The sequence below is a fragment of the Octopus sinensis genome, linkage group LG17, assembly GCF_006345805.1.
Source record: "Octopus sinensis linkage group LG17, ASM634580v1, whole genome shotgun sequence".
NCBI classification, from domain to species: domain Eukaryota; kingdom Metazoa; phylum Mollusca; class Cephalopoda; order Octopoda; family Octopodidae; genus Octopus; species Octopus sinensis.
The window spans coordinates 4,763,641-4,783,702 of record NC_043013.1 but is presented as its reverse complement, the minus strand read 5'-3'; the positions used below and the strand labels follow the sequence as shown (position 1 = coordinate 4,783,702).

Sequence of the window (20,062 nt, the reverse complement as noted above, 5' to 3'; positions counted from 1 at the left end):
GACTGAACCCAGAGCCATGTGGTTGGTTAGCAAGGTACTTACCACACAGCCACTCCTGCACCTATATAGCCACTCCTGCACCTATACATACATATGTATGTATGTCTGTATGTATGTGTATGTGTGTATACACACATACACATTAGAGAAAAAGGACATCAAAACCAAAGCAGGATGAGTATCTCAAGTCATTTATGATAATTTAATTTCAGATAAGATTAATTTGAAGTCTTACAGCTGTTTCTGGATTATCCCATACTCACTTTGTCTCCTCTGATGGAATATTCAGTGTCTGGACATGCTAGCCTATCACTTGCGATATCCCAGAAACCTTACCCTCTCTTTTACTTGTTTCAGTCAATTTAACTGCAACCATGCTGGAGCACTGCCTTTAGTCGAGCAAATCGCCCCCAGGACTTATTCTTTGTAAGCCCAGTACTTATTCTATTGGTCTCTTTTGCCGAACCGCTAAGTGACGGGGATGTAAACACACCAGCATCGGTTGTCAAGCAAAGCTAGGGGGACAAACACACACATACATATATATGACAGGCTTCTTTCAGTTTCTGTCTACCAAATCCACTCACAAGGCATTGGTCGGCCCGGGGCTATAGCAGAAGACACTTGCCCAAGATGCCATGCAGTGGGACTGAACCCGGAAGCATGTGGTTGGTTAGCAAGCTACTTACTTTTTTCTTTACTACCCACAAGGGGCTAAACACAGAGGGGACAAACAAGGACAGACATACGAATTAAGTCGATCATATCGACCCCAGTGCGTAACTGGTACTTATTTAATCGACCCCGAAAGGATGAAAGGCAAAGACGACCTCGGCGGAATTTTAACTCAGAACGTAACGGCAGACGAAATACGGCTACTCATTTCGCCCGGCGTGCTAACGTTTCTGCCAGCTCGCCGCCTTCTTAGCAAGCTACTTACCACACAGCCACTCCTGCGCCTTTAGGTAACTTTATTGAATAACATTATACAAAAGAAGGTTTATTTTTATCGTCATAGCATTTTTTGATAAATAAAGGCTCAGTTATGAGCCCCATCTTGTTTATCTTAGTCTTCCAGGCCTTAACAGAGGAATTCATGATGGACTGTCCCTGGGAGCTCCTGTATGCTGATGATCTAGTTCTTATAGCTGAATCACTACCTGACCTTGATAAGAAATTTCAGGTGTGGAAGTAAAGCCTGGAATCTAAGGACCTTAGAATTAATTTAGTGAAAACCCAAGTCCTAGGAAAACAGACAAGTCACAAGCCCCTTCTGGGAGATGAACCTGCTTGATATGTAAGAAGGGTATTAGTAGAAACTCCATGTGTTGTACTCAGTGCTAGCTTTGGACATGTAAGAGGTGTAGTGGTATTACAGGAAGTTTAATAGAGCATATAGAAAATATAGTCTTTGTGTGTGGCAAATGTATAGGTACAATAAGCACTAAAAACGCAATGACAATAGAAGTAGTAGATAGCTTCTGTTACCTAGGAGTCCAAATTAGCAGTGGAGGAGGAAGTTCTGAAAGTGTTGTTACTAGAATAGGAATAGGCTGGGCAAAGGTCAGAGAGTTTCTACCTTTGTTGGTAACTGAAGGTCTCCCCCTCAGAGTGAGAGGCAGAGTGTATGACGCATGTGTTATATGGCAGTGACCGCAGAGGACTTTGACCGCAGAGGAAATGTGAAGGCTTGAAAGAAATGAAGCTAGCATGCTCCACTGGATGGGTAATGTCAGTGTGCATGCACGACAGATTGCAAATAATTAAGAGGAAAACTGGGTATAAGAGGTATCGAATGCTGTGAGCAAGAGAGAAGACTATGCTGGTATGGTCATGTGATTCATATGGATGAGGACAGCTGCATAAAGAAGTACTGAGCTCTAATTGTGGAAGGGGTAGATTCAGGTAGACATGGGACAACATGAAGAGAAAGGATCTTTGGATGCTGAGCCTCACTAAGGAAATGAAAGGGGACCAGGAGATGTGGCAATCTGCGGTATATGATGCATCAAGCTAAGTAAAATCACTGTGTAAATGCCCCCCCCCCCCATGACAGTCCTATGTAAATGCACCTGGGCCAGTGCTGTGTAAATATACCCATGCCAGTGGCACATAAGAAACACTCAGCAGATTCTATTAAGTGGTTGGCATTAGGAAGGGCATCCAGCTGTAGAAACCATGCCACGACAGACAATTAGAGTCTGAACAGCTGGCCAGCTCCATGTCAAATTGTCCAACCCATGCCAGCTGTGTTATAAGATTTCCGATATGAAACTCTGTTGAAACAGATATTGTTATATTTCGGAATACTCTTTTGACTCTTTTACTTGTTTCAGTCATTTGACTGCGGCCATGCTGGAATACCACCTTTAATCGAGCAACTCGACCCCGGGACTTATTCTTTTGTAAGCCCAGTACTTATTCTATTGGTCTCTTTTGCCGAATCGCTAAGTAACAGGGACATAAACACACCAGCATCGGTTGTCAAGCAATGCTAGGGGGACAAACACAGACACACAAACATATATATATATATACATATATACGACGGGCTTCTTTCAGTTTCCGTCTACCAAATCCACTCACAAGGCATTGGTCAGCCCAAGGCTATAGTAGAAGACACTTGCCCAAGGTGCCATGCAGTGGGACTGAACCTGGAACCATGTGGTAGGTAAACAAGCTACTTACCACACAGCCACTCCTGCACCTAATGGTAATTTTTTTTTTTTGCCAAATAAACACACACACTATATATTCATTTTTCACTCGCTTATTATTGTTCTTATTTCATCTTATGTCCATTGTCTGGAAATGGACTAGATGGAGCTGGAGGATACAGGTGGATGGAAAGGGTCACTGAAGAGGTCACCAATATGTGACAAAAGATTTCCAGACAATGTATGAAATAAGAAGCAGGTTCCCTTCACAAACACTTATACTTTTTCCAGTATCGATAGACACTGATATCGAAAAAGTGTAAGCAAGCAATAATGAATGTCAGAGCAAGTTATAAACAGTAGCTACAACACATCGTGACGTACATATGCCATTTAAATATGGCTAACCCCTAAGGGTGGATGCTACTGTAGTTTGTAGTCCCAGGAGGACACCTCCTCCAGCTGGCTATAGACACACTTTCTGTGCCCTATCAGTGTTTGCAAAGGGAAGCCATCCTTCCCGTCTTCAACTTATGATACACACGGACTTGAGTTTCTGACGCGTCAATGCCCAGAAACTCGAGTTTGTGTGTATTATAAAATAAGAACATTAATAAATGAGTGAACGAATATTCAGTGCATGTGTTTATTTGGCAAAAAGAAAAATGACTATCCTGTAATATATATATATATATATATATATATATAGTTGTGTCTGCATGTGTATGTGTATGTAGATACAAGTGTTTTGTTTGCGTGGGTGTATGGATGTACATATGTGTTTGTGTGTATACATACATATATAAATATGCACACACAAAAAGCACCATCCAAACGTGGCCGATGCCAGTACCGCCTCGACTGGCTTCCATGCCGGTGGCACGTAAAAAGCACCATCCGAACATGGCCGATGCCAGCACCGCCTTGACTGGCTTCCGTGCCGGTGGCACGTAAAAAGCACCAATCCAATCGTGGCCGTTGTCAGCCTTGCCTGGCACGTAAAAAGCACCCACTACACTCACGGAGTGGTTGGCGTTAGGAAGAGCATCCAGCTGTAGAAACACTGCCAGATCAGACTGGAGCCTGGTGCAGCCTTCTGGCTTCCCAGACCCCAGTTGAACCGTCCAACCCATGCTAGCATGGAGAACGGACGTTAAATGATGATGAGATATATATATAAGGGACCAATATACTTGGCAGCTAGCTGTACTCAAGAAGCCCTGGACTTCACTGCTGAAGTTTTAAAGCTACATCCCCTGGTGTAAATGATTGGACTGCAAGAGTTCTGTGCCAGTGCCATGTAAAAAGCACTCGTGCTGGTGCCACATAGGAAAAAGCACTTGTGCTGTTGGTATACAGTGTAAAATGGTTGATGTTAGGAAGGGCATCCAGCCATAGAAACCGAGCCAAATCAAACTGGAATCTGGTGCAGATTCCCAGCTCTGGTCATTCCGTCCTCCGGGTCATGCCATCATGGAAAACAGATGTTAAAGGATGATGATGATGTATGGTGTGATTTATACAATATCATATATTTAGTTAGATAACAGTCGGTTCCTGTTTCAGAATGGTTATGTGCTGAAAAATGTGGAGAAGCAAGCTATCGTCAGACATGACTGAATGGAAGGGTATAAGCTTGGGGTTTTATGAGCAGGGGGTCTGAAAACACCACACGAGTTTATGAGTCTTAGATGGAAAAAGAAAGGGACTTTATTTTTTCCCTATTAGAGGAATCTATCAAGCGTTTCTCCAGTTGTTTTGAACTATTTTGTAATCAATAAAACTGATCTCATTTTTGACGACACGGGTTTTATATTTAGCACGTTAGTTAGCTTCAACTAGGCATTCTTAGTTATATTTTAGCTTCTGCTTTTGACGAATTCAGTGGTTATTAATGTTTACTTTAACACCTGGACACCAAAAAAGAAAAAAAAAAGTATAAAATGTGTATTAAACGAATGGGAAAACAAAAATTTGCACCAATTAACCAGCAGGTGGGGAGGGGACTTTCTGAAAATTAACAAGATGCAAAAGTCATAGAAAAAAGGTTTGGATCTTTTCGGTTTGAACGGCAGTTTTTAACATAATTTCTAGGTAACTAAAAAATTTTAAACTTCGTATACTGGTAGAATGTGTTTATAAAACATCTTTTTCTCTTGGCTTTATTGAGAAAATTCTATAGTTTGTAAGATATTTGTTGTTTTTTACCTTCAATTTCTGCAATTTCAACCAATCACTGACATCTATTGAGCTAAAAAACATTCTGTGTCATATGAATAAGTCTCTCATTTAAGAAACAGTTTGGGTTTATGTACATTATGTTAAAAACTGCCGTTCAAACCGAAAAGATCCGATATCCATATTCCTTAAAGTTATGAGGAAAAAAAAATCGGATCTTGTGAATTTTTTGAAAGTTCTCTCCTCATCCCCCCAGTTCGTTGGCGCAAATTTCAGTTTTCATATTCATTTAATACACATTTTTTTCTTTTGTTGTAGTGGCCGGATGTTTAAGTAAACATTAACCAATTCAGCTCCTTTCGAATATATTTCAGGTACAACTAGCGAACAGTGGTCCCGGGGCGCGCACAAGCGCATCCGTGCTAGCTAGTCGTAAGTAGTGGATCCTACGACTGTTTAACCTTAACCCTAACCCTAAACCTAATTTTTTAACCCTAACCCTAATTTTTTAACTCTAACCCTAACCTTAGTTTGTTTATAAAAATAATTTATTTACTTAGTTTAAAAAATTATTTAGGATCGACTACTTACGACTAGCTAGCGCGTGCGCGCGCACCGGGACCACTGTTTGCTAGTAGTACCAATATTTCATTTGGCAACAGCAATCATAACTGCCCATTGACAAAAAAATGTGATGCCCGAAATTCCTAACAAATTTTCATATCTGTGACGATTCCCGCAAATTTCGGTAAAATACACGTGAAACGAAAGCAGCAACGAAATCTCGCTCAACTCTCGCAATACGAGAATCCATTGCCACGTTGACGTTGTCGCATTTCAGCTACGTCCGCTTTCCTTCGTTACGCATTTTCCGAGTGTAAATAAGGCATCATTGCAGAACCTTTTTAGAAAACCTTTTTAGAAGAAACATGCCGGAAAAAATATTAAATGTTCTGACCAAATTTTGGGACGAATACATCGCAAACACGCCGAAGAAACTTAAGATTATAGATGCATATCTCGTCTATGTTTTCCTCACGGGCGTGATGCAGTTTTTGTACATTTGTGTGGTTGGCACCTTCCCGTTTAATTCATTCCTCTCCGGTTTTATATCAAGTGTAGGATCATTCATTCTCGCTGGTAAGTTTATTTTATTGTATGAAATGTTAATTTTCTTTATTCAGGTTGCATCCTATTTTTTTTTACGACATAAATATGAGACCAGCTTCGGAAAGAAAGTCTTGAAATTCATCCGTTGATTGATTTCAGATTCTGGTATAGTTTAGTATATATAATTCTTTATTTACTGCCCACAAGGGGCTAAACATAGAGGGGACAAACAAGGACAGACAAAGGGATTAAGTCGATTACATCGACCCCCCAGTGCGAAACTTGTGCTTTATTTATCGACCCCGAAAGGATGAAAGGCAAAGCAGTGAAAATGGTTTTACTGTTTGCTGAAGGAGTGACTCGTATTTCGCGATTTCAAACTATATCTCGCTGAGGTTCCGTCGAGTGGTCAATAAAATTTTTTACTTGTCACGAGAAGGCAGCAGCATTGTATTCAACACACATCAACAGGGTTCGAGCAGAGGCATAGGACATAATAGGTTGAACCGCTAAGTTCGATCTGCAGCATCAACAGGCGGTTGCGTTGTTTACACCATCGTATATGATTGATATACTTTGGATAAAGAATAATGCTTTAAAATACCATTTTCGAAATCCGTTGAATTGATGAAAGAGTGCCTAAGGTGGCATATTAGCAATGACTGATCTTTACCTTTCAACATTTCAGGATCAATAAAATAAGGAGTAAAGTGAAACTTTTCAGTAACATTATTTCGCTAATCTCTTCGGGTAGACAGATTTCTGTCTAATCAGCCGAAGTTCGATGTAAATTTGTAAAAGAATTACAAGACAGATTGTTGAAACAAAAATAGACTAAAGTACAAAGAACGCCCATATGTTCGTTGGCGGAGTTAAAGGACATGGACTGCACCCCCCCTTTCGGTTATTTTATGTATTTTTCTTTCTACAGAAATCCACCTTTTTGACTGCGGAGATTCCGAATTTGCAAAAAAAAAAATTATATCGGTATTTCAAAACTTATCCCCCCCCCCAAGTTTTTCAGTCTTTTTTAGAAGATGGTGTTACTGTTGTTTTTAGCCCCAGGAAGACATTCATATCTATCTCTTTATACATCCGTAGAATGACCTCAAGAAGATATTACTTCACTCTCAGCTTCACCTAAGGGTGAAGCAGTATCTCCTTGAGGCCACACCACCAGCAATGTAGTAGGGATTTTTCCACCTGTATACTGGTGAGGGATATAGCTACAGTCAACCTCAGACTCACGGAAGCACACTTCATTAAGAAGATAGCACCCAGCCCTAACTATACCATGGCTGGAAGTACATCTAGTGCTTCCAGAGCAGAGCCTTTTAGCAGGACCAGGGATGGCCACTCTAAGAACAAAAATGCAAATAGAGAGAATGTCTGATAGAGGTCTTTGATCCAAAAGTATGCACATGATTAACCCTAACAACTATCCACAGATTATACACCATGCAGGTTTTATCTTTCTATCCATCTATCTACTAACCGACCGACCTACGTGATGTCAAATCGGCTCCGCAGGTAACCCCTTTTTTCAACCTTTTATTGCATACATTTTGTTTCAATTTTTGCACATAAGGTGTGTAACGCACCCAGCTTTCATTTGAGCGTGTTTTCAAGGGAGGAATTGACCCCTAGGGGCAGTTTCAAACCTATTTGAAACTGCCGGATGTACGGGATGCGATGGCAGGCTGTGCGAGAGACAAGTCACCATGCTTGGATGGTCTGCCCTACAAACTTTATTGTCATATGCCAGACTTGTTTGGGGGCATCATGGCAGCAAAATGGGAGTATCCCCGTCTTTGTAAAGCGACGAGCAGTGGCACTACTAAAGAAAGATCCAAACAAGGGGAGCATCATAGATAACTTCAGGCCCATCACTCTGTTCAATGCAGATTTGAAAATTTTGGCCAAGGTGTTAGCCGAGAGGTTGGCGCTTGTCATCGAGAAACTAGTTGACAAGGTGCAAATGTGCGTCGTGCCGGGTAGGAGTATCCATGACAACCTCCATCTGATGTGCTACATCATAGACAGGGTAGCTAAGGATCCTGGCATGGGTGGGGCGCTGATCAATTTGGATCAATCAAAAGCTTTCGATAGGGTAGACCATTGCTACTTGGAGGCTGTCCTTAAAGCAGCTGGTTTTGGTCCCATCTTCCACGGTTGGATTGCTGCTTTATACAGTGGCATCCGCTTGGTAGTTCGCATAAATGGTCATCTATCCAGACCATTTAATATCATGCATTCAGTTCGTCAAGGATGCCCCCTCTCGTTGCTTCTGTATATATTGACTCTTGAGCCATTATTGTGGAAGTTGGCGATGCTGATGGTCATCCCACGAGAGCTGGGATGCGGGAGGAGCATCTCTGCATATGCGGACGATGTCACCATCATAGTGTTGAGCCACAAGCACATCGACCCAAGACACTAAAAGAATATGAAGTGGTAATGGGAGCAAAAATTAACTGAGAAAAGTCAGTGGGCTTGCGGCTCAGCATCTGGAGAAGCAAGCCCATGCTGTCCAACAACGTCTCCATCGTGGGACGCTGGACCGATGGACTGGTTAAATTGCTTGGAGTCTGGTTTGGTCTCGACCTGTAAACGCAGAATTGGGGCAAAATAACGACTAGGGTGACCACTCTCACCCAGCAATTGGCCAAGAGGAAGCTATCCCTAAAAGGTCGGGCGGAGGTGGTGAATGCATACATTGCATCTGTCATCGAGTACCGTCTGACCGTCGTGCCTTGTCCTGACCCTACCATCACCAAACTGGAACACACTCTTCCACTTCTTGTGGAAGGGAAGCATTTTGATGGTTAGGCGATCCATTTGCTGTCAACACCCGCTAAATGGAGGGCTAGGCATGGTGTGGTTGATGATGCACAAACATATGCTGAGACTGGGACATCTCCAGCGCTTCATAGACGATGGTGAACAGGTGTGGTTGCCGTTTGTGTGGCGTGCTTTCTTGCAGCTTGTCTCCTTGGCCAAACTGCTGTTGTGGATCAAACAGACCGAGGCTAGGCGAATGGCACTGCGAGTGTCGCTTTGCTCTCAAGCAACTCTGCCATCCGGGACCAAACTTGTGCAACTTCATTACAACAAAGGTGTTCTATAGAGGATTAGTAGAGGGGAGGTGCGATGACGTTCTCGGGCAGAATCTGGGCGTCGATGAGGAACACCTAACCCTCCTGTTCAGGACAACTTTCGGGCCGGGACTTATGGACAATCACCAAAGATCCCTGGCCTGGTAGTGCTATCGAAAAGCATTACCTGTTCGGGATAAGCTCTACAGGCATGGTTTGAGACACACAGGACCGACTTGCCTGAGATGCAGTCAAAGCGATGACACTGTTCTGCACGCACTCATGCAGTGTCCAGCCATTTCGGACCTGTGGGCTTATGCTGAACGGCTGCTGTCACGTGTGGGACGAGTCCGCCTGTCAGCTGAGTCTATCGTGGCAATTGCTCTGCCACCTTCACTCAACCAGGAAGGCAAGGCAGACTTCATCGTACTGGTGGCCATGGTGAAAGAATGTGTGTGGTGGACTCGAGTGAAAAGATTAGAAACAAACACTTACCTCTCTGGCTAATTGCTCATCAACTTTTTCAAGTACCACTTGAAAAGGAAGGTGAGAATGGAGAGGCAGGTTTTGTCTCGTGAAAGTTTCAAAAAAAGGTGGGTGAATGTAGCAAAGATGGTGCATGCGAGCAAAGAAACCACTTTGAGTATGATCCAGTAAATCGAAAAAAGGGAGAGAGAGAGCACTTTGCTCTCGTGTTTATTCCCTGTCTGTCTGAGGTTACCATGGTCTTTTCCATAGGCTTTTCTTTTCACAGATAAACCTAATCTTGTTTCTTACATTTAAAAAATTTCTTGTGATGCACGATCCCTTTTGATCACTTCCCCCCACCCCAACTTGGAATTTTACTCTCCCACCCTTTTTTTCTTTTTCATTTTCGAAAAGAAAAGCTCTGTATTTGTATTTGTTCCCTCTGTGTTCAGCCCTGTGTGGCCAATACAGAAAGTTATCTATCTATCTGTCTATCTATCTTATGGACGGACGATAGTCACATCAACTCATAGTAAGTTTGCTTTTATCCTGCCTTCAAAAGTGTGTCTTGTATAATATTTTATATGTAAAAGTTGTGCAACAACTAATAGATTTGATTGTGCAAATTGTTTCCATAGGAAACCTGCCCTATGTGGCGTGTTTCCTGATTTCCTGAGTTTGTTTTTGGCTTGCTTAGCCATTTTACATTCGACGATGGCATCCTCAAGTCATGAAGACAGTTTTGTAACAAATGCCGGTCTCCTTGGAAACTGTTTGATATTGAGTTTCCTATACTGCCTTCACCACAACTTCATGAAAGAAGGAAGGAAAAGAGAAATCTCACACAAACGAATTCAAACGTACACATGAATGCCAATACCACCACCAACAACGATATTGTCGCAAAGTCGTACACTATGAACTCCATGTACACCAACACCACCACTACAACTTCACCTTCGAATGCTACAACTGACACCTCTGCCACCACTGCCGCTGCCACCACCACCACCAAAAAAGACAAATATTTCTCTGAAGTAATAAAACAAAAAAAAAAAACGATTGTATCATTCACTGTCCAACAAATCAAAGGGACAAAAACACTGCTCACAAAAGAAGGCGAAAATTTACATTTACACATCCCTCAGAATATATCGGAACAAACCCAAAAAACCCCCATCATCTAAAAAAATATTGAGTACAAAAACAAAAAAACCTGAGAATGCAGTGCAAGAAAACATTGAAAAATGCGTTTGCCCTGTAAGGGCACGTAAAGAATACATCAATTGGTGGCATAAATTTGCCACTGTTCAAGTGCATTTTCACTGTGAAAACCTAGCAAAACAATTCTCAACACTCACTCTTCGCACAGACCAGTTAATAATGATACCCAGTTATCTTGAGCAGAGAGTCACAAAGGTGACAATAAAGAATGTGCATTCAGAGGTAGAGATGCAATGGTTATTATCTGCCATCTGCTTCGAAATGGAGGAAGCTAACATTTTAGAAATTGCTGTCCTCGAACAGCAAGACTGGGTGGGTAAAACACTGGAGATCCTTTTACAGATCGATCAAGAATTGATTAATAAATTACCCACAAGTATTCAATTAGCAGAAGCATACAAGTTGTATGTAGTGGTGGAGGGCAGGCAGCCATGGTGTTATTTGTGTAACAGTGAGACACATCTGAAAAATGATTGTCCAACTGCCGCAAAAAAAAAAAGAACAACAACAACCAGTACCAAAAACCTGGAATAAAACCATGCTACCCACACCACCTTCAACACAAAAGACAATAAAAAAAAAGATCACCAATAATCGACAACAAAACAACTCCTGGAAAAACACCAAGAAGTGAAGATACAGGAAAAACAAAAGAAGATTCAAAAACTAATTGCCCCTCCCCTATATCACATACACCTCACACAAATAACCAGCAACAACACAGCCACTTACAGAAACACACAGACACTTATAACATGCCCTTACCCTCTTCCGATTCCTCAGACCTTTCGTTGGAAGATGAAAGTAGTGAGGAATGGCAGATAGTCAGAAAATGAAGGAGGAAGAGGAGCAAACACCAATAAAGCAGGGAGATACACAACTCCTGAAGACATTTCTTCAAATGCCAACACCACAGAAACGATGGTCACAGCCATAAACACCAACAACACAGAGTTGATGAAATAATCAGCAGAAAAAGAAACATTAAAACAAGCAACCACCAGAACACATCAAAATCAGTCACCACGAGAGATTGTGTTAAATTTTTCATATTTTTGGTTGGTTATTATAATCACACTATTTGTTTGAAGTGCTTACAAAGCCTCCCTTTTTATAGGAAAAAAGGGAAAGGAGAGACGGGGCCCTGGAGGTCGACTTTGCCTTTCGTCCTTTCGGGGTCGATTAAATAAGTACCAGTTACGCACTGGGGTTGATATAATCGACTTAATCCGTTTGTCTGTCCTTGTTTAGCCCCTTGTGGGTAGTAAAGAAATAGATATATTCAAATTTTCCTCCAAGATATTAATTACATTAATATTTAATTCTATATCAAGCAGGTTAGGGTCTGCAAGATTAATGGGGATTGTCCTGGATATTTGAGAAAATGTCCCATAATTTCTAGTGTTTAATGCTCTTGCACATCTACCACAAGGAAAGTCTACTTTCCCCATTAATCTTCCTGGTTCTGACTAGTTTTATTAGCTCTTTTTATTTAATTTAATAGTATATGTGTCCCAGATATCACACAATATGTTTTTTAGCTCAAGTATTTTGAATTTTCTTGATTTTTTTTATTCTTTCAGTGTGTCTTCGACTGCAGGTAAATCCTCAAAATAAATCAGATTTCACCAGTATCAGTCCTGAGAGAGCTTTTGCAGATTTTACATTTGCCAACATCATCCTTCATTTGGTAGTGATGAATTTTATTGGTTGAACTTTGTATTTCTTCATTGGTGAGTGTTAGACTATTTATGTTAGACTAATTAGAATTTAAATGTTTTTGTCGATATTTTTCTCTTTTTGTCATACATAACCTTAGTTTTCTAAAAAAAATAAAAGTTTATGTTGGCTCATTGAATTTTGTTCAAAAGTTCAATTTTGTTTTTTAAAATAATATTTAACATTGAAGTAGTCCCAGTTTACTTTTTCAAGTCCTTTTCAACTAGGTTTTATAGAATTGAATTTTCATACTAATATTATACCACTGTAATCTCCTTAGAAACAAATGAAGAATTAATGCTCATCATCATCATCATCATCATCGTTTAACGTCCGTTTTCCGCGCTAGCACGGGTTGGACGGTTCGACCGGGGTCTGGGAAGCCAGGGGCTGCTCCAGGCTCCAGTCTGATCTGGCAGAGTTTCTACGGCTGGATGCCCTTCCTAACGCCAACCACTCCGCGAGTGTAGTGGGTGCTTTTTACGTGCCACCTGCACAGGTGCCAGGGGGGGTCCGGCATCGGTCACGATCGGTTGAAGCTTTTAACGTGCCAGCCAAGGCGGCGCTGGCAATGTTATAAGTAATATTTATTTATCATGTGAAAGCTATGAAGTTATGAAGAGTTTGAGAAACCCAATCTATTCACTATTTTGACTTCAATGTGGCAATTGTAAAATGAAATGCATAGTAAAACAGGATATGAGCAGAGGAATACAACATGGCAGTGGTGGGGGTGGTTGTGATATTAAAATCCTGTAAAAACAAAAATTACTGTCTGTTATTTGTTAATCTGCTTCTTAGATATTATTTACCAAGTCCTTGAAAGAACTTCAACTTTGTGAACTATCAGGATGTATTTTAAGAAATGACACTTATATATTTGTTCTGTATTATGTATATGGTGTTTTCCGTATAAAATTTGCTTAAATTTTATTGTTTACATTCTATAATGTCTAAAAAATTTGTCTTTATTTTTAGTTGAGCAATTTTTCAATTTACAATTTGTCTAAAATCTAGGCAGCGGATGTTAAACAATAATAAGGAAGATGATGATGATCTAGACCAGTGGTTTTCAACCAGGGTTCCGCAAGAAGTTACAAAACTGCTAAAATCGGCAGTAATTTTTAATCCTCCTGTGCAGATATGTGTGCATAAGACTATTAAATTATTGCACAGGGGTTCCTCGAGCCAGTGGAATGTTTCCTTGGGGTTCCGCTCCAGCAAAAAGTTTAAAAAGCACTGATCTAGACCATAGCTTCCCAAAGTGGGTGATTTCAACTTGCAGTTGGGTGGTTTTGTAGAAAATGGTGGGCGATATGAACATTTTTCTTTGAAGATACTTCACTATCCACTTCATTGTGGTACCATCTGAGTATATTGAATTCTTACCCCAATCTGTGGAAACATCTGATATTACTTTTGCTTGCCCTCCCTATCTCATACCTGGTTGAATCTGCTTTTAACCTTGTTGGAACTTAACATTCCCCATAAAAGAATTGGACTGGATGTGATACAATGAGGAGACTTGCTGCTGAAGTTGACAAGTTTGAAACCGAATGTATCCGCACTAGTTGCACTGCACCAGACACATGGTTCTCATTAAAAAAGTTTTATTTTTCCATTATATTATTTTTGCATTGGTATTTCTGATCAGTGGTTCATTTGGGGAAAATAAAAATCAGTGTAAAAGGAAGCGCAAGTTTCCAGAAGTCAACCTGTCTGCATGATATAGAGTTAACGTTAGAATTTTATTCACACTAATGGCAAAACTAAACCCACAATAAGGGATTTGTAAACAACCGCATATTTAGCCTGAACAGCACTAACAGGGCAATGAGTCTACAATATAGTGCGTGTGTGTCAAATGATACAGGGGGGGGGGGGTCCTAGGGGATTTTGTGTTGGTTGGGGTGGGGTTGTGTTGGGTTCTTTTTTTTACACAGGTGAGCAATGGAGCATTTTTTGGCCAATAGTTTGGTGATATTACAACTTGGCGTGAAAAGTTTGGGAAACACTGATCTAGACTCTTAGATCATCAACATCATCCATGTCATTGCTTAGCATCTGTTTTCCATGCTGGCATGGGTTGGATGGTTTGATATGGAGCTGTCCAGACCCCAATTGTCTGTTGGAGCATGGTTTCTTTGGTTGGATGGCCTCCCTAAGACCATCCACTTAACAAAGTGTGCTGGGTGCATTTTACGTGTCACCGACACAGGTGCATTTATGCAGAACTGGCATGGATGCTTTTTATGTGGCTCAATACTTCTCCTGCATTTACCTAACCAGGAATATAGCATCAATCATGCTCTTGCCTTCCACAAATCCAAGCTGCATCTCATCTACACTAACTCTCTTCCTAATTAATTGAACTATGACCATTTCTGTGACTATTAGAGAATGTTCTGAATGGGCTTTACTTGATTCAATCATTAGACTGGCCATGCTGGGGCACCACCTTGAAGGATTTTAGTCTAACGTATCTTTGTTCTTTAAAGCCTGGTATTCATTGTATTGGTCTCTTTTGTCAAACTGCTAAGTTATAGAATTGTAAACACACCAACACCAGTTATCAAGTAGTGGTTGAGCAGAAAGACAACACACACACATAATGGGTTTCGTTTAGTTTCCATCTACCAAATCCACTCACAAGGCTTTGGTCAGCCTGAAGCTATAGTAGAAGACATTTGCCCAAGGTGCCACACAGTGGGACTGAACCCTGAACCATGTGGTTGGGAAGCAAACTTCTCACCACACAGCCATACATATCTTTTCTATCCATATTATAAATCTAAGTTTGTTAGTATTAGTAATAGAAATAGCAAACATCTAGGATTTTGCCTGTTGCTTTTAATCCCTTTTCTCCATCTCATGAATTGATGTTGGTAGGATTTAATTCTAGAATGAAAACAACATTTAACTGCTTCTGTCATTCCATCTTAACCCCTTACCCAACAATTATTTTGAAAATAAATGTATTTTTTCAGACATATTTTTTAATTGTTTTATTTTACCATGTTTTGAATGGTGATTTCGAGGTATATTTCAAACCTTATTTATTATGAATTTTAATTCAATAATATTGATTTTAAATTACGGCATTGGGCAGAAACGAGTTAACCCGTTTTTAGACGAAGGAACTCGTTTGCTGTCGATTTTGGCGAGTCTATCTTTTGACGAGTTAACTCGCCAGAGATGGAAAAAAACGATTTCGGTCAAAACGCATATATTCGTTTCTGCCGGGTAAGGGGTTAATTATGATAATATGGACTTCATTGCCCCCCCATGGCTCATAGGTATTTAGGATCATTTTCACATCTTTTGGCAGTTGAAAGCTAAATTTCCATTCTAGATAGGACTTGCCAACCAGATGGTCCCAGGTGCAGTCGTACAGTGTGGCATCTTGGGTTAGTGTCTTCTACTGTAGCCTTGGGCTAACCTCGACAACTGGTGTTGGTTTGTTTGCATCCCTGTCCCCTTAGTGGTTCAGCAAAAGAGACCAATGGAATAAGTACCAGACTTTAAAAAATAAGTACTGGGGTCATTTTGTTTACCGAAAATACTTTGATGCAGTGCTCCTGCACGGTCACTCTCTAATGAGTGAAACAAGTAAAAATTAAGATATATATATATATATATGTGTGTGTATGTATGTATGTATGTATTTATTTATTTATAATATTCTAAAGAAGAATATTTACATGTAATAAAAATGTGTTAACAAAGTCTTATTGTATCTTTGCCTGTGCTAATGTTTTCATTGATATTTACAAAAACATCATTTTTTTATATATTTCCTCATTCTTTTTTTTTTTTTTTTTGTAGGAACTGAAAGAAAATGTCAACCAATAATTCAGCCATTAGCCAATCTTCTTTTTACATAAATAAAAATATATCTGAAAAAAGAAACATTAAAATCTTTTTGTCTTTACTTGTTTGTCAATTTAAAGTTTTTTCAGATATTTCTTCCTTCAAATTTTTCCAAAAGCTGTTGAAGTCTGTAACATCAAGCAAATCATCATCATCATCATCATCATCGTTTAACGTCCGTTTTCCGCACTAGCACGGGTTGGACGGAAATGCAAAATATAATTCCAACTGGTAATGAAATCTTCATTAACTAATTAATCAATTGAGAGTTAAAAAATTGAGTATCAGTTATCTATGGGACTTAGAACACTTACTTATTAGAATTGTTCTTGCTTTGACACTTGAATGGTGTACAACCAGAAAATGTGCTGTATACAGTTAGTATCCTCAGTAAAGTTTAAAAGTTGATTATAATGTATACGTTCTGAGTTCAAATTCCGCCGAGGTCGACTTTGCCTTTCATCCTTTCGGGGTTGATAAATAAAATACCAGTTTTGCACTGAGGTCGATGTAATCAACTTAATCCGTTTGTCTGTCCTTGTTTGTCCCCTCTATGTTTAGCCCCTTGTGGGCAATAAAAAAAAATATATATATAATGTATATAACCTTGTTTGTGCTTAGATATTGACATAGCATAGTGGCTAATTTTGTTCTTGCTCTTATGTAACTTTCAGACCAAACTGAAGTTCAAAAACAGATGTGTTGGTTTCTCTCTATATGCCTTTATACTCATCAGATCCAAACTATGAACAAGTAATATTTGGTATCTACATATTCCAGCAGGAAGCTGGGCATTGTTATCAATTTCTGTGTAAAACCAAAAATTAAATTGGAAGACTGTAGGAATATGCTTCTCAAACTATTGTAACTATCACTCCTTTTAGTGCCCTCTTTAATTACGTACTCATATTATCAGGCCAGTTATTTCCATGTACTAGCTTGATGTGATACTGGACCTCTCTGCTTACAGTAAGGTGGTGCATCGTTGCTTAACCTTAGTCGTTGACCAAACATTTAGCATCATGTGCTTTTGGCCAAACACAGAAACATATTCTTTGTGCATTATGTATCTCCCATCCCCGCTGGTTTTAAGTTGAAATTTCTTTCTTTTCTGTTTTTTAGTTGTATTTTCTGTATGTTTATGCACACATTGATTCTTCTGTCCATCTACAAATTTTGTTGTTTTTGTTTGTACACATGAGTAGATTATGAGATGACTTGTAGCTAGAATCAACAGTGCAAGCATGTCCATATGTGTGGGTGTGCACGTGCGCACACACACACACATATATACAAAAGCCTTAGAGTTAATTTAGCAAAGATTAAAATGCTAGTAAGCAAGAAAGCAAGCAGATTTCAAACCCCTTCAGGGAAATGACCCTGCCCAATATGTAGAAAAGATGTAAATAGAGATTACATACAGTGCAAGCTAAAGACACATAAGATGTATAATGGAGTAGCAGGAAGGTTAACAAAGAAAGTAGTCTTTCTCTGTGGTAGAGGTGCATGTATAATAAACACGAAGAAAGCAGAGGAAATCTCAGTGTCCAATGGGATGCTTGGAGGTAGTAGATAGCTTTTGTTACCTAGATAACCAGGCTAGAAGTAGTGGAGGTTGCTCTGAAAGCATAGCTGCTAGAATAAGAACTGGCTGGGCACAGTTCAAAGAGTCTCTCCCTCAGAGTGAACAGCAGACTGTATGATACTTGTGTACAGACAGCTATACTACATGGCAGCGAAACATGGAGTATAACAGTACAGGACTTATGAAGACTTGAAAGAAATGAAGCTAGCATGCTCTCTGCTGGATAGGTAATGTAGGTGTGCATGTACGATAAAGTGTAAATGTTTTGAGAGAACAAATTGGGTATAAGTGTTGTAGTGTTCAAGAGAGAAGACTGCACTAATATGGTTGTATAATGCATATGGAGAGGGCAGCTGCATCATGAAGTGCTGATCTCTAAACCTTTTGAAGAGGAAAACCCAGGAAGACATGGAATGAAGTGGTGAGACATCTTCAGGTGTTGAGCCTCACAGTGGGGATGAAAAAGGATGTAGGACAACTGGTAATACACTGTGCTTAAGAAGAAACACCATTTCGACCCTGTGCTTGAGGAGATCCATTGAGTCAAGTACACCCAACATCAAAATCAATGGAAACTGCAGTTGTGATCCCTGTGCCGGTGACACGTAAAAAGCACTATCCAAATCGTGGCCAACGCCACCTTGACTGGCTTCCGTGCCGGTGGCATGTAAAAAGCACTATCCAAATCGTGGCCGATGCCAGTGCCGCCTTGACTGGCTTCCGTGCCGGTGGCACGTAAAATGCGCCAATCCGATCGTGGCCATTGCCAGCCTCGCCTGGCACCTGTGCAGGTGGCACGTAAAAAGCACCCACTACACTCACGGAGTGGTTGGCGTTAGGAAGGGCATCCAGCTGTAGAAACACTGCCAGATCAGACTGGAGCCTGGTGCAGCCTCCTGGCTTCCCAGATCCCCGGTCGAACCGTCCAACCCATGCTAGCATGGAGAACGGACGTTTAACGATGATGATGATGAGAAGACCTGCTGAGCCAAGTAAGGTCCATGTCCGTGATTCCCCTCCCTCCATCACAGCCCATCCATGCTTACCAGGCTGTTTCTTCATCCCCTACAATCCATTCATGCTCACCACCACTGTTTTTCTCTTCTCTCCATTCTCCCTTCACATAATATGCCTCTGTTAAATCCTTCTGGCTTCCACTCCTTTTGAAATCTTGTGAACCCACTCTAACCCCCAATCCACTTCACTATATACACCACCCTGTAACTTGGGCGTATGGCCCCTGCCTCCTCTTTGTAACATCATCTTTCTCTCCATGTGAGGTAACCAGATCTCTCTTTTAATGCAAGACATCCTTTCTGTCCCGCAGTACTACTCCTCCCCCTGTCGAGAGGTCTTGTCCTGTAAGTTATTTGGTGACTTCTCTGCTATTGGTGCCATGTGAAAAGCACCAGTACACTCTGTAATATATATAAGGCAAGCTAGCTGAATCATTAGCACATCGGACAAAATGCTTAGCATCATTTCTTCCAGCTCTTTGCAGTCCAAGTTCAAATCTTGCTGTGGTCACCTTTGCTTTTTATTCCTTCAAGGTTGATGAAATAGAATATTATTCAAATATTGAGGGCGGTGTGAGCTTCCCCAGCATGCTGGCTATTGGAAGTGGTCAGGGACAGGGTGATAACATCGTTGGGAGGATGCAAAGGGGGTTAGGAGTGGGTATGTACAAGTGAGCAAGGTGGAGGGCGGAAAGGGTGCTCACATGCAAATAGATGAGATGATGGTGGTGGCTTATTGAGAATTCACCTGCGGAGATCTAAAGGCATGTATGTACATCAACAAACACAAAATGGAAGAGTGCATTGTGAACGAAGCTTCAAATTCAAACCTCATCTGATTGGCAAAAACCCTAAATTGTAGAGTGCAATGTTCCCCTGCAACTAACACATCAATTATGGCTCTGTCCTGCTCAGGTGTCAGTGTGGAGCATGGGGCAACAGACTGTCGTCAGCTGGATTGGATGGAGTGTGAGTATAAGCAGAAGCTGCAGCAGAAGAACAATCACAAGGCAGTGGCGGCTGGCTTTCAGGAATGTTGTAGAACGTATATGGCTGGTCCATCACACACTTCTGGCAGTAGACAAAGTGCAGATGCTGTCGGGCAGCAGAGAAACTTAAGCATCACAGCAAACAGGTTGT

The 20,062-nt window shown here is 40.7% G+C and overlaps 1 protein-coding gene across 1 annotated transcript; it reads left to right on the top strand.

The window, feature by feature from the left end:
• The first annotated feature begins 5,638 nt into the window (after positions 1-5,638).
• On the top strand, positions 5,639-16,368 carry LOC115220850 (dolichyl-diphosphooligosaccharide--protein glycosyltransferase subunit dad1). Its single transcript, XM_029791028.2, has 3 exons — positions 5,639-5,975; positions 12,316-12,465; positions 16,277-16,368. The coding sequence occupies exons 1-2, from the start codon at positions 5,765-5,767 to the stop codon at positions 12,444-12,446; spliced, it is 342 nt and encodes a 113-aa protein (XP_029646888.1). The 5' UTR covers positions 5,639-5,764; the 3' UTR covers positions 12,447-12,465; positions 16,277-16,368.
• Positions 16,369-20,062: the final 3,694 nt, after the last annotated feature.

Coding starts and splice junctions, on each gene's coding strand:
- LOC115220850 (XM_029791028.2), top strand. CDS start 5,765: ATGCCGGAAAAAATATTAAATGTTCTGACCAAATTTTGGGACGAATAC. Junction 5,976..12,315: donor AGGATCATTCATTCTCGCTG/GTAAGTTTATTT, acceptor TTATTCTTTCAG/TGTGTCTTCGACTGCAGGTA.